The 14909-nt window shown below is 49.0% G+C and overlaps 1 protein-coding gene across 2 annotated transcripts in view; it reads left to right on the plus strand.

Annotated features, from left to right (window-relative positions):
* Positions 1–14909, plus strand: part of LOC140376749 (beta-arrestin-1-like) — a 79253-nt gene that overhangs the window by 13442 nt on the left and 50902 nt on the right. The window contains exons 9-16 of one of the 2 annotated variants that reach the window (XR_011929931.1): positions 841–925; positions 1071–1143; positions 1216–1353; positions 2268–2351; positions 2805–2828; positions 3853–3920; positions 8833–8881; positions 10289–10658. Coding sequence is in view for 1 of the 2 variants with exons in the window: in XM_072462153.1 (XP_072318254.1) it covers positions 841–925; positions 1071–1143; positions 1216–1353; positions 2268–2351; positions 2805–2828; positions 3853–3920; positions 8833–8881; positions 10289–10391 (624 nt within the window). In the remaining variant the exon portion in view is untranslated. Of the gene's footprint in view, positions 1–840; positions 926–1070; positions 1144–1215; positions 1354–2267; positions 2352–2804; positions 2829–3852; positions 3921–8832; positions 8882–10288; positions 11112–14909 lie in introns of those variants that run through there. The other variant, XM_072462153.1, reaches the window with a different exon arrangement.

The raw sequence follows: 14909 nt of genomic DNA on the forward strand, positions 1-14909 counted from the left end.
TTTGGTCGAACATGAACATGTAATAAAGTACAAAGTATTTATTACGAAATGGTGATCAAAAAGCGCAGCTCTCTCGACACAACACGGAGCTGCACGTGGGTCAGTACAGGTTACCATGGCGATGAGAGCTCTAGACTTGGTGCGCATGTCAATGAAACTTTCTCGCACTGACTGAACGAGGAAGAGCACAAAATATAGGCGGCCAAGAGCGACAGCGCGAACGCACGAAGAAGGGCTTTTACGCACTGACGAAGCTGACGTCTTCATTCCCCCGAGAAAAGATGCTTTGAAAGAGTTAAAGAGGCAAACTTTGTTAAAAAAGAAAAAACTGTCCTTAAATTGAAACAGTGGGTTAAGGGTCAACCTTTCGGTTGTTTATAATGGAATTTTGAATCCCTGGAGAGGTCGACGCCCAGGACATCCGGATGCTAATCAGGCTCTCAGTGTGGAAAGAAAGTGTGAGTCAGGGACAAAAGAGGCTGAAAGCCCATTAAAGGACTGATAGACAAAGAGGCTAGTTAGATAGAAAACAAAGCGGTTCAGTTTCTGGTGAAACCAATAACATCTTTTATCGGGAGGTGGGCAGGGCCGCTGGAGTTCCCGGTCTCGATTTGCAGATTGAGAATGACCCTCCAGATGATACAACTGAATCCTTTTAGACAATGGAACACTCCTGGATGAATGAGGGATTATTACACCGACATTTTAAATCATAAGATTAATTGACACGTTTGTGGAGTCAAAACCAAAGTTGAAAAGAGAAGGACATACTTCTGTGGATTTATATTTGGGAGACGTCTCTCAGAAACAGTAAAAACATGTGGTTCTGATCTTCTGCAGGTTTATTATCACGGAGAACCCATCAGTGTGAACGTCCACGTGACCAACAACACCAACAAGACTGTCCGAAGGATCAAGATCTCAGGTCAGACCAGTACTGGACCAGGACTGAACCAGGACTGGACCAGGACTGGACCAGGACTGAACCAGGACTGAACCAGGACCAGGACTGGACCAGGACTGAACCAGGACCAGGACTGGACCAGGTCTAACCCTCTGGTGTGTAACAGTTCGACAGTTCGCAGACATCTGTTTGTTCAACACGGCTCAGTACAAGTGTCCTGTGGCTTCAGAGGAGACAGAGTGAGTCTGGGAGGGCATCTGACACACGGGGAGGGCATCTGTACTTCATGTGTGTACTTTTGTGTACTTTAGGGACGTGGTGGCTCCCAGCTCCACGCTCTGTAAAGTTTTTACTTTGACTCCGTATCTGGCGAATAATCGAGAGAAACGAGGCCTCGCTCTCGACGGAAAACTACGACACGAAGACACCAACCTGGCCTCCAGCACTCTGTGAGTACCGATACCGATAACTCCAGCACTCTGTGAGTACCGATACCGATAACTCCAGCACTCTGTGAGTACCGATACCGATAACTCCAGCACTCTGTGAGTACCGATACCGATAACTCCAGCACTCTGTGAGTACCGATACCGATAACTCCAGCACTCTGTGAGTACCGATACCGATAACTCCAGCACTCTGTGAGTACCGATACCGATAACTCCAGCACTCTGTGAGTACCGATACCGATAACTCCAGCACTCTGTGAGTACCGATACCGATAACTCCAGCACTCTGTGAGTACCGATACCGATAACTCCAGCACTCTGTGAGTACCGATACCGATAACTCCAGCACTCTGTGAGTACCGATACCGATAACTCCAGCACTCTGTGAGTACCGATACCGATAACTCCAGCACTCTGTGAGTACCGATACTGATACCGATAACTCCAGCACTCTGTGAGTACCGATACCGATAACTCCAGCACTCTGTGAGTACCAATACTGATACCGATACCTCCAGCACTCTGTGAGTACCGATACTGATACCTCTAGCACTCTGTGAGTACCAATACTGATACGATACCTCCAGCACTCTGTGAGTACCGATACCTCCAGCACTCTGTGAGTACCGATACTGATACCGATACCTCCAGCACTCTGTGAGTATCGATACCGATACCAATACCTCCAGCACTCTGTGAGTACCGTTACGATACCTCCAGCACTCTGTGAGTACCAATACCTCCAGCACTCTGTGAGTACCGATACCGATACTGATACACCTAGCACTCTGTGAGTGCCGATACCATTTATGATACTGTTACCGATACTGATACTACTGGAAGTCTGGACCGATTTTGAAACACAAATATTTGTAGAAATATAATATGATTTCACTGTTTGTGGTTTGGTGCAGATTGCGAGACGGGGCCAACAAAGAAATCCTGGGGATTATCGTGTCGTACAGAGTCAAAGTGAAGCTCATCGTGTCCAGAGGAGGGTCAGTGCTCTGCAGTTACACACAGTTACACACAGTTACACACAGTTACACACAATAGAAACAATGCGTTCAAACATGTATTACAATTTTATCAAAACTGATTTTTTTCAGTACAGTTTAATAAAATATTTGAGCTTAATCTGGTGTAAAACATTGTGCATCAGAATCATGTGTTTAACCTTATGAGTTCTAATTTATTCTATTTCGTCCACATCTGATTAAAGGAAACTATCAGCTGTTCGACCGTTAAATATAAAAATAAAGATTTAACGCTCCGAGTTTGTTCAAGCACATAAATAAAAAATAACCGCTTGGATCTTAATTTAAAATTGTCTGCAGTGATGATCCTCTCACTACTATGACTATGACTGCTACTTCTAGTACAACTTATATACCACTTCTACTGTAACTGCTGCATACTGTGTGTACTTCATGTTCTCTGGTGTGTTGCAGGTTGCTGGGAGATTTGGCCGCCAGGTAAGAACTGAAACATCAAAGGCCCTGACGCCCTGAGCCTGATTTTTATTGTTTTGAAACTTGAACTTCTCTGGATGATGTTGAACACGCTCCACACGTATCTGAACATCCGGAATATTTGCCAGTTTAGAGCCAGCAGTAAATCTGACAGACATTAGCATGCTAACAAAAAACTAGCAGGACGCAATACTTAGGTTGGGGCACTCAGCCAATCAGAAGGCGAGCAGCTTCTGGGTGGGAGTTGACTTAAAATCTGGTCTCTTCCCAGGAGATCGCAGCGCCACAGAGCCTGAACATGTGAAAGAACTAAATAGAGAATGACAATGGACATGCTAGCCAGTGTTTGACCATAAAATAGATAACCCTAACCCCTAAACCTAACCTCTAACCCTAACCCTAACCCCTAACCCTAACCCCTAACCCTAACCTCTAACCCTAACCCCTAAACCTAACCTCTAACCCTAACCCTAACCCTAACCCCTAACCCTAACCCCTAAGTTTTTGTAGTAGTTAGGAGATGAAGGGGGGAAAAAATTAAACTAAATTAAACTATAAATTACAGGTGGGAGCGGGAGTCGAATCCAAGATCTTGGGGTTTCTAGACCACATCTTTAACCACTGGGCCAACAAAGCTGAAATCTAATTGCGCAAGATGATAAATTACCTCACATGTGATCTGGGATGGGAGTAGGCCAGATTTTAGGTCAACGCCCACCTAGAAGCTGCTCGCCTTCTGATTGGCTGAGAAATCTGCCCTGTTCCCAACCTAAGTACGAAAAAAATATTCGCTCGCAGGACGGTGTACTTCCTGCTTCTCGGAGAATAAAGCTTTTTTATATTTCTATTTAGATGCCGAGAAAGTGCTGCGGTCTCATTTTCACCCGAGTAAAACCTTTTAATTATAGTTGTTTTTTAGTCCAGTTCTGTTTTTTACATTTCAAAACAGTCAAAATCAGGTACAGCACCTTCAATATTTCAAAGTGCCATAAATAGTGTGTTAATTTCACGTTTGTTTCGACGTCAGTGATGTTTCGGTGGAGCTGCCGTTCACTCTGATGCACCCGAAGCCCCCGGACGAGCCGGCGCGAGACGGTGAGAGCCAATCACAGCGTCGCATGCACAGCGCCTCGTCCAATCGCAGCGCCTCGTCCAATCGCAGCGCCTCCTCTAATCGCAGCGCCTCCTCCACTCACAGCGCCTCCTCCAATCACAGCGCCTCGTCCAATCACAGCGCCTCGTCCAATCACAGCGCAGCACTTTGTCCAATCACAGCACCTCATCCAATCACAGCGCCTCGTCCAATCACACCGTCTCCTCCAATCACAGCGCCTCCTTCTATCACAGCGCCTCGTCCTCTCACAGTGCCTCCTCCAATCACAGCGCCTCCTCCAATCACAGCGCCTCGTCCAATCACAGCGCCTCCTCCAATTGCAGCGTCTCGTCCAATCACAGCGCCTCCTCCAATTGCAGCGTCTCGTCCAATTGCAGCGCCTTGTCCAATCACAGCGCCTCATCCAATCACAGCGCCTCCTCCAATCACAGTACCTCCTCCAATCACAGTACCTCCTCCAATCACAGCGCCTCCTCCAATCGCAGCGCTTCGTCCAATCACAGCGCCTCCTCCAATTGCAGCGCCTCCTCCAATTGCAGCGCCTCCTCCAATCGCAGCGCCTCGTCCAATCACAGCGCCTCGTCCAATCACAGCGCCTCCTCCAATCGCAGCGCCTCATCCAATCACAGCGCAGCACTTTGTCCAATCACAGCGCCTCGTCCAATCACAGCGCCTCCTCCAATTGCAGCGCCTCATCCAATCACAGCGCAGCACTTTGTCCAATCACAGCGCCTCGTCCAATCACAGCGCCTCCTCCAATCTCAGCGCCTCCTCCAATCGCAGCGCCTCGTCCAATCACAGCGCAGCGCCTCGTCCAATCACAGCGCCTCGTCCAATCACACCGCCTCCTCCAATCACAGCGCCTCCTCCTATCACAGCGCCTCGTCCTCTCACAGTGCCTCCTCCAATCTCAGCGCCTCGTCCAATCACAGCGTCTTGTCCAATTGCAGCCTCTCGTCCAATTGCAGTGTCTCGTCCAATCGCAGCGCCTCGTCCAATCACAGCGCCTCATCCAATCACAGCGTCTCCTCCAATCGCAGCACCTCCTCCAATCACAGCGCCTCCTCCAAATCGCAGCGCCTCGTCCAATTACAGCGCCTCCTCCAATCGCAGCGCCTCGTCCAATCACAGCGCAGCACTTTGTCCAATCACAGCGCCTCCTCCAATCACAGCGCCTCCTCCAATCACAGCGCCTCCTCCAATCGCAGCGCCTCGTCCAATCTCTGCGCAGCACTTTGTCCAATCGCAGCGCCTCGTCCAATCTCAGCGCCTCGTCCAATCACACTGCCTCCTCCAATCAAAGCGCCTCCTCCAATCACAGCGCCTCGTCCAATCACAGCCCCTCCTCCAATCACAGCGCCTCCTCCAATCACAGCGCCTCCTCCAATTGCAGCGTCTCGTCCAATCGCAGCACCTTGTCCAATCACAGCGCCTCATCCAATCACAGCGCCTCCTCCAATCGCAGCACCTCCTCCAATCACAGCGCCTCCTCCAATCACAGCGCCTCCTCCAATCGCAGCGCCTCCTCCAATCGCAGTGCCTCCTCCAATCGCAGCGCCTCGTCCAATCACAGCGCCTCCTCCAATCGCAGCGCCTCATCCAATCACAGCGCAGCACTTTGTCCAATCACAGCGCCTCGTCCAATTGCACCGCCTCGTCCAATCACAGCGCCTCGTCCAATCGCAGCGCCTCCTCCAATCGCAGCGCAGCACTTTGTCCAATCACAACGCCTCGTCCAATCTCAGCGCCTCCTCCAATCGCAGCGCCTCGTCCAATCACAGCGCAGCGCCTCGTCCAATCACAGCGCTTCCTCCAATCACACCGCCTCCTCCAATCACAGCACCTCGTCCAATCACACCGCCTCCTCCAATCACAGCGCCTCCTCCTATCACAGCGCCTCGTCCTCTCACAGTGTCTCCTCCAATCTCAGCGCCTCGTCCAATCACAGCGTCTTGTCCAATTGCAGCGTCTCGTCCAATTGCAGTGTCTCGTCCAATCGCAGCGCCTCGTCCAATCACAGCGCCTCATCCAATCACAGCGCCTCCTCCAATCGCAGCACCTCCTCCGATCACAGCGCCTCCTCCAAATTGCAGCGCCTCGTCTAATTACAGCGCCTCCTCCAATCGCAGCGCCTCGTCCAATCACAGCGCAGCACTTTGTCCAATCACAGCGCCTCGTCCAATCGCAGCGCCTCGTCCAATCTCAGCACCTCGTCCAATCTCAGCGCCTCATCCAATCACACTGCCTCCTCCAATCAAAGCACCTCCTCCAATTGCAGCGCCTCATCTAATCACAGCGCAGAACTTTGTCCAATCGCAGCGCCTCGTCCAATCATAGCGCTTCGTCCAATCACAGCGCCTCGTCCAATCACAGCGCCGCACTTTGTCCAATCACAGCGCCTCCTCCAATCGCAGCGCCTCGTCCAATCACAGCGCAGCGCCTCCTCCAATCTCAGCGCCTCGTCCAATCACAACGCCTCCTCCAATCACAGCGCCTCGTCCAATCACAGCGCCTCCTCCAATTGCAGCACCTCCTCCAATCACAGCGCCTCCTCCAATCGCAGCGCCTCCTCCAATCACAGCGCCTCCTCCAATCGCAGCGCCTCCTCCAATCACAGCGCCTCCTCCAATCACAGCGCCTCCTCCAATCGCAGCGCCTCCTCCAATCACAACGCCTCCTCCAATCACAGTGCCTCGTCCAATCACAGGGCAGCGCCTCGTCCAATCGCAGCGCGTCCTCTAATCACAGCGCCTCGTCCAATCGCAGCGCCTCATCTAATCACAGCGCAGAACTTTGTCCAATTGCAGCGCCTCGTCCAATCATAGCGCTTCGTCCAATCACAGCGCCTCGTCCAATCACAGCGCCGCACTTTGTCCAATCACAGCGCCTCCTCCAATCGCAGCGCCTCGTCTAATTACAGCGCCTCCTCCAATCGCAGCGCCTCGTCCAATCACAGCGCAGCACTTTGTCCAATCACAGCGCCTCGTCCAATCGCAGCGCCTCGTCCAATCTCAGCACCTCGTCCAATCTCAGCGCCTCATCCAATCACACTGCCTCCTCCAATCAAAGCACCTCCTCCAATTGCAGCGCCTCATCTAATCACAGCGCAGAACTTTGTCCAATCGCAGCGCCTCGTCCAATCATAGCGCTTCGTCCAATCACAGCGCCTCGTCCAATCACAGCGCCGCACTTTGTCCAATCACAGCGCCTCCTCCAATCGCAGCGCCTCGTCCAATCACAGCGCAGCGCCTCCTCCAATCTCAGCGCCTCGTCCAATCACAACGCCTCCTCCAATCACAGCGCCTCGTCCAATCACAGCGCCTCCTCCAATTGCAGCACCTCCTCCAATCACAGCGCCTCCTCCAATCGCAGCGCCTCCTCCAATCACAGCGCCTCCTCCAATCGCAGCGCCTCCTCCAATCACAGCGCCTCCTCCAATCACAGCGCCTCCTCCAATCGCAGCGCCTCCTCCAATCACAACGCCTCCTCCAATCACAGTGCCTCGTCCAATCACAGGGCAGCGCCTCGTCCAATCGCAGCGCGTCCTCTAATCACAGCGCCTCGTCCAATCGCAGCGCGTCCTCTAATCACAGCGCCTCCTACAATCACAGAGCCTCCTCTAATCACAGTGCCTCCTCTAATCACAGCGCCTCGTCCAATCACAGCGCGTCCTCTAATCACAGAGCCTCCTCCAATCACAGCGCCTCCTCTTAATCACAGCGCCTCGTCCAATCACAGCGCCTCGTCCAATCACAGCGCGTCCTCTAATCACAGCGCCTCCTCTAATCACAGCGCCTCGTCCAATCACAGCGCGTCCTCTAATCACAGCGCCTCCTCCAATCACAGCGCCTCGTCCAATCACAGCGCCTCCTCCAATCGCAGCGCCTCCTCCAATCACAGCGCCTCCTCCAATCACAGCGCCTCGTCCAATCACAGCGCCTCCTCCAATCGCAGCGCCTCCTCCAATCACAGAGCCTCCTCTAATCACAGCGCCTCGTCCAATCACAGCGCGTCCTCTAATCACAGTGCATCCTCCAATCACAGCGCCTCGTCCAATCACAGCGCGTCCTCTAATCACAGCGCCTCCTCCAATCACAGCGCCTCGTCCAATCACAGCGCCTCCTCCAATCGCAGCGCCTCCTCCAATCGCAGCTTCTCCTCCAATCTCAGCGCTTCCTCCAATCACAGCGCAGCACTTTGTCCAATCACAGCGCCTCCTCCAATCGCAGCGCCTCCTCCAATCACAGCACAGCACTTTTTCCAATCACAGCGCCTCCTCCAATCACAGCGCCTTGTCCACTCACAGCGCCTCCTCCAATCACAGCGCCTCCTCCACTCACAGCGCCTCCTCCAATCGCAGCGCCTCCTCCAATCACAGCGCCTCCTCCAATCACAGCGCAGCGCCTTGTCCAACCACAGCGCACTTTGGCTTTCCGTAAAATAGTCTTCGGTTCAAGTCCATTTTGTAAAGTCAAGACTCCGCCCCCTGATCAGCAGGCTCCACCCAGAGGAAACAGACCAACTCAGTCACATGTTTCACTTTAACTGGACAGAAAAGTAAAAGTACTTTTCATTTAATTTGAGGAGTTTGTCACACATTCAGTTCTGACTAAACAGTTCTCAAGATCTGTGTGTAATACTTTTACTTTTTACTCTTAAGGTACATTTCAAGCAGGTACTTTTTTTTCTAATTTGATACTTTTACTTCTTTGTCTCATGTTTATTCAAAGGATGGAACTCTCAGAATATGTGTACTTTAAACCCCCAGAGCTCAGAACAGCGCCCCCTCTGGTGTACGTCAGCAATTGAAGCTCCTTTGGGTTTTTAAAGTCCTTACGTCGATTTGGCTGGAAAACTCCTAAAACCAAATCTGTTTTTTTTTGTGTGTTTCAGCCTCAGACGAAGCTCCAGTCGACACAAACCTGATCCAGTTTGACACACAGTGAGTCCAAGTCCAGGTCCAGGTCCAAGTCTAAGTCCAGATTTTATACACAACTGTACTTTACGCAGGGTTAAAAGACCTGGTTTAGACTTGGTTTAGTCCTGGTTTAAACTTGGTTTAGTCCTGGTTTAAACTTGGTTTAGTCCTGGTTTAATCCTGGTTTAATCCTGGTTTAGACTTGATTTAGTCCTGGTTTAGACTTGGTTTAGTCCTGGTTTAGACCTGGTTCAGTCCTGGTTTAGACTTGGTTTAGTCCTGGTTTAAACTTGGTTTAGTCCTGGTTTAGTCCAGGTTTAGTCTTGGTTTAATCCTGGTTTAATCCTGGTTTAGACTTGATTTAGTCCTGGTTTAGACTTGGTTTAGTCCTGGTTTAGACCTACTTTAGTCCAGGTTTAATCTTGGTTTAGACTTGGTTTAGTCCTGGTTTAGACCTGCTTTAGTCCAGGTTTAGTATTGGTTTAGACTTGGTTTAGTCCTGGTTTGGACTTGATTTAGTCCTGATTTAGACTTGGTTTAGTCTAGGTTTAGACTTGGTTTAGTCCTGGTTTAGACTTGGTTTAGTCCTGGTTTAGACTTGGTTTAGTCCTGGTTTAGACTTGATTTAGTCCTGATTTGGACCTGCTTTAGTCCAGGTTTTGTCTTGGTCTCAGACTGTGGAAAGTCTTAATGGCTCTAATGAGATTTAATGGATCCCAGAGGAAGTGAGCACTTTACACCGACACACCCACGACCTGGACTAAACCAGGACTAAACCAGGACTAAACCAGGACTAAACTAAGTCTAGATCAGGACTAGACCAGGACTAAACATATATATTTGTATATTTATTTATTTATTTATTTATATATTTATACCTATGCTTATGCTTATACTTATTTATATATACCCCTGGTGGTGACTCTTCTGCCCCTGGTGGTGACTGTTCTACCCCCTGGTGGTGACTTTTCCACCCCCTGGTGGTGACTGTTCTACTCCCTAGTGGTGACTGTTCTATCCCCTGGTGGTGACTGTTCTGCCCCCTGGTGGTGACTCTTCTACCCCCTGGTGGTGACTCTTCTGCCCCCTGGTGATGACTGTTCTACCCACTGGTGGTGACTGTTCTACCCCCTAGTAGTGACTGTTCTACCCCCTGGTGGTGACTGTTCTATCCCCTGGGGGTGACTGTTCTACCCCCTGGTGGTGACTCTTCTACCCCCTGGTGGTGACCCTTCTACCCCCTGGTGGTGACTGTTCTATCCCCTGGTGGTGACTGTTCTACCCCCTGGTGGTGACCCTTCTACCCCCTGGTGGTGACTGTTCTACCCCCTGGTGGTGACCCTTCTACCCCCTGGTGGTGACTGTTCTACCCCGTGGTGGTGACTGTTCTGCCCCCTGGTGGTGACTTACTGTTACTGTCATCTGTTTCAGTGACGATGACTTCGTTTTTGAGGACTTCGCTCGGGAGCGTCTGATTGGTGCAAAAGATGAGGAGGAGGAGCCTGTGGACTCGCCCAAAACAGAGGAGAGATAGAACCAGACTGAACTTGGACCCTCAGGCCTCTGCAGACTCTGGACCGACTTTAGTCTTGGTTTAGAACTGTTTAAGGACTGGGTTAACCTGATCTGGTCTAGTTTAGTCCAGGTTTAGACCTGGTTCAGTCCTGATCTCTGGACCGGTGCTTTTCATCTGAGGAGAATCGTCCTAAACGTGAAACAACTGAGCAAAACTGAGACCGGCCTTAGTCTTGGTCCTGGTTTAGTTTTGGTTTAATCTTGGTCTTCTCCCAGTTTAGTCCTGGTTAGTCCTGGTTCAGTCCTGGTTCAGTCCTGGTTTAGTCCTGGTTTAGTCTTTGTTTAGTCCTGGTTTAGTCTTTGTTCAGTCCTGGTTTAGTCCTGTTTTTTAAAGTTCAATTTTCAAAAATATTTTCTTCTTTTCGCTTTTATTCTTGCACAGTTCAGAATTCACAAACATTTTCCTGTTTTCGTGATTTTTCCTGTAAAAAACAAACATTTTCTGCTTATTTCCATGTTCTTGGTTTGTAAATATTTCCTTTTGTCAAATGGAGAATTATGTGTGTAATAATTATAATTTTACAGAGAGATTTAAATATGTGACATTATTTTTGTAAAGTTTTGTAGATTTCTGTGCCACACTTTGTAATGTTTGTGTGAAAATCTGTTTGAGTCCAATGCATCTTAATAAAGCGCTCTCTGGTGGACAACAGGGGCCACTGGATCCACAACTATCAGACTTTTATTTTGTATCAGAAATATCCAAAAGGAAAATCTACAAATGTCTCTGATTGTTTCTATTTGCACAAAATCAGAAAAGTTCTGATGAAACAAACTAAATATATCATATAAGAAATCATAGCTTCTCCAGCTGATAATATATATAAATAATAATATATTAATATGTATATGTGTATATATGCATATATATATATATATACAGATTTATATTCGGCTTTGCTTTCCTCAGCTGCTGCAGGAAGTACATCCTTTGCTGGGCCTTCTTCATGAGGAGCTGATGGTGACACACACATAAGGCGCTGGTACAGCTGGCAGCCCGGTGTAAACGCTCTCTCTTCTTTCTCACACTTATTGTGCTTTATCTCCTATATTTTGTAAATATAGTTAGTATATTTTTTCTATTTTACTGTACGATAGGGACACGCGCTGGAATAGTTTTTTAATTCAACTGTTTTCGACTTTTTTCGGCTGGATTTGAGCGTTTTTCGTTGCGTTCGTTGTGTTGTTGTGACGTGAGCTAGCTCCGAGCGAGCCCACCAGCCCCCCCCCCCCGCGCCCTCCGGCCGCGCTAAAGTACGGCGTGTCGTCGGTACACGTTTATATACACGTTTATATGAAAGAAGAACTTCACGAACGATCGGGACACGCACTGGAATCGCTTTAAATTAACTTGTTTTGACTTTATTCGGCTGGATTGAGTGTTTTCGTCGTGTCGTGGCGATGTGTCTTGGCTCTGAGTCCCCCGGCTCCGGCCCCGCCCCCCGGCTCCGGCCCCGCCCCCCGGCTCCGGCTCCGGCCCCGCCCCCCGGCCGGCGCCGTACCGCGTTTCCACAAAGGAGGAACTCATGAAACTGCGGAGAACTGTCGTCTTACCCGGAGAGCGTCACGTTATCCCGTCGCAATACTGACCTAACCTAATACTGATGTGCAATTCTGTCGTATGTGCAATTACTGTGAAATTCATGTGCAGTCTATGTGCTGTCGTGACACATATTCATGTGCAATTACTGTCGGGATCACATGACATGGTATTTATTTATTTATTTATTTGTCTATGGGAGTTTTTGTTTATAGGAGATCTTCTACTGAAAGTGTTTTTCAGACTTCCTATAAGTGATCTGTTCTTCTGTATCTACCTGCGTTGCACCAATGAAATTTCCCCATGTGGGACAATAAAGGAATATCTTATCTTATCTTATGGTGGTGCAGAGAAAGCGGAGGTCCAGAGTGGAGATGGGGGAGTCTGAGATGGTGAGGGGGGGCTGGGGGGCAGTGACTTTCCTGAAGTCCACGATCATCTCCACTGTCTTCTGGGCGTTGAACTCCAGGTTGTTACCGCTGCACCAGGACACCAGCCCATCCACCTCCTCCTGGAGACAGACTCCGTCCAAGATGAGCCCGATGAGGGTGTTGTCATCCGCAAACTTTACGGAGTTGTGGCTGGAGGTGCAACAGTTTGTGTACAGGGAGAAGAGCAGGGGAGAAAGTACACAGCCCTGTGGAGCTCCTGTGCTGATCGTCCGAGTGTCTGAGACATTCTTCCCCAGCTGCACGCACTGCCTCTGGACATCAGGAAGTCAGTGCTCCCCCTGCAGGTGGAGTCAGGCACGCTGAGCTGGGAGAGCTTGTCCTGGAGCAGAGCAGGAGGGTGGTGTTGATGCAGAGCTGAAGTCCACAAACAGGATCCTGGCATAGGTTCCCGGTTATTTATTTATAGCTGGACAGAGAATATTGCAATATGATTGACATTATGTCAAGGTATTGCACATGAATATGACGGTATTGCACATGAATATGTCAATATTACACATGGGTATGACAGTAAAGTGACACATGTTCAGGGCTGACAGTGTTTGTTATAAAGTCTGACAGCAGCAGAAGGAAAGACCTGTGAAACGTCTCCTTCACACAGCGAGGGTGGATCAGTCACTGAAGCTGCTCTCCAGAGCGGACAGAGTGTCCTGCAGGGGGTGAGACTCATGGTCCAGCATAGATGTGAGTTTAGCCAGGACCCTTCTGTCCCCCACCTCCTGCACCGAGTCCAGAGCACAGCCCAGGACGGAGCTGGACTTCTTGATGACTCTGTCCAGCTTCCTCCTCTCCCTCTCTGTGATGCTGCTGCTCCAGCAGGCCACACCTACAGGAGCTGATGCCACCACAGAGTCATAGAAGGTCTTCAGGAGTGGCCCTGTCACTCCAAAAGACCTGAGTCTCCTCAGGAGGTAGAGCCGACTCTGGCTCTTCCTGTCTGTGTTGTGAGTCCAGTCCAGTTTGTGGTTCAGATGAACACCCAGGGTCAGTTCTTCATTGGTTTTCCTCATATTTATCCGGTCGGAGCTTTAGTGTTGCCGCAAACCAAAGAATGTCTGATTCAGCTGATCTGTTGTGTGGAGTTCCTCAGGGCTCCGTTTTGAGTCCCATCTTATTTTTGCTTTATATAATCCCCCTGAGAATGATCATGAAAGAGTTTATGTGTCCTACCACCTGCTCGCTGACCATATTCAGCTATATTGCTCTTTTAAACCTTCTGAGATCCAGGAGCTGAACTCCTTGGTCAGTTGTTTAGTGCAAATAAAACAACAGCAAAAAACTATCTGCAGCTAAATGCAGACAAAACAGAAACACTGATTATTGCCCCTGATGATGTCATTCCAGGGATAAACCAGTACTTGGGTGATTTATGCCAGAGTGCTAAACCAAGTCTTAGAAACTTGGGTGTTGTCTTTGACAAAGACATGTCTTTAGAGCTCCACTCCAGCTGTTGACGAGGAACTGTTTCTTTCAGTTAAGGAAAATTTCTAAACTCAGGAAAATGGTGCTTCAAAATTATCTGGAACTCATAATTCATGCTTTTGTGTCTTCACGTTTAGACTATTGTAATAGTTTGTTTTCCTGTTTAAACAAGAAGGAGCTCTCTCGTCTGCAGCTGGTCCAGAACTCTGCAGCGAGGATCTCGACCCACACAGTGCCCACATTTCACCCATCACTGAGCTTCACATTTCACCCATTCTCAAAGAGCTTCACTGGCTGCCGGTCTTTCTGTCACAATTGGTCACTTCTAGTCATGTTTTTGTTGCATTTAGATGTTTTTATCCCTTTTATCCCCATCACCCAGACACACAAACTCTGAATTACTAAACGTCTTTTTGTGAATATTTGAGGGTTAAAAAGTATCTGTCAGTTTGATAAGTTAATTCCCGTTTTGACGCTTTTTGTTTTGATGCTTCTAGTTGCTTAAAAATACTTTTTATTTTTTTTGTTATTTTTTTTGTCACTTTTTGTCTCACTTTTGTAATTTGTGTTGCTGTCATGCTTTTGATGCTTCTAGTCACTTCTAGTCGCTCTAAGTCTGCTTTTAGTTGCTCAAAGATGCCTAAAGTTACAATTTGTGTTGCGTTAAGTCACATTTTTGTCATTTTTCATTTGCGACAGATGTGTGATCTGAAAAAACAGGAGGATTAAGACTAGATTTAATAAGATGACATGAGTTCTGCTTGGGTGTTACTTGGGTGATGCTTGGGTGATGCTTGGTTGATGATTGGGTGATGATTGGGTGATGCTTGGGTGATGCTTGGGTGATGATTGGGTGATGCTTGGGTGATGCTTGGGTGATGATTGGGTGATGGTTGGTTGATGATTGGGTGATGCTGGGTGATGATTGGGTGATGATTGGGTGATGCTTGGGTGATGCTTGGTTGATGCTGAGGTGATGCTGAGGTGTTGCTTGGGTGATAATTGGGTGATGCTTAGTTGATGATTGGGTGATGCTTGGGTGATGCTTGGGTGATGCTGGGGT

Source organism: Eucyclogobius newberryi, unplaced genomic scaffold (assembly GCF_026437365.1).
Source record: "Eucyclogobius newberryi isolate DKJ021-1_F unplaced genomic scaffold, fEucNew1.0.hap1 SCAF_10, whole genome shotgun sequence".
Taxonomy (NCBI): Eukaryota; Metazoa; Chordata; class Actinopteri; order Gobiiformes; family Gobiidae; genus Eucyclogobius; species Eucyclogobius newberryi.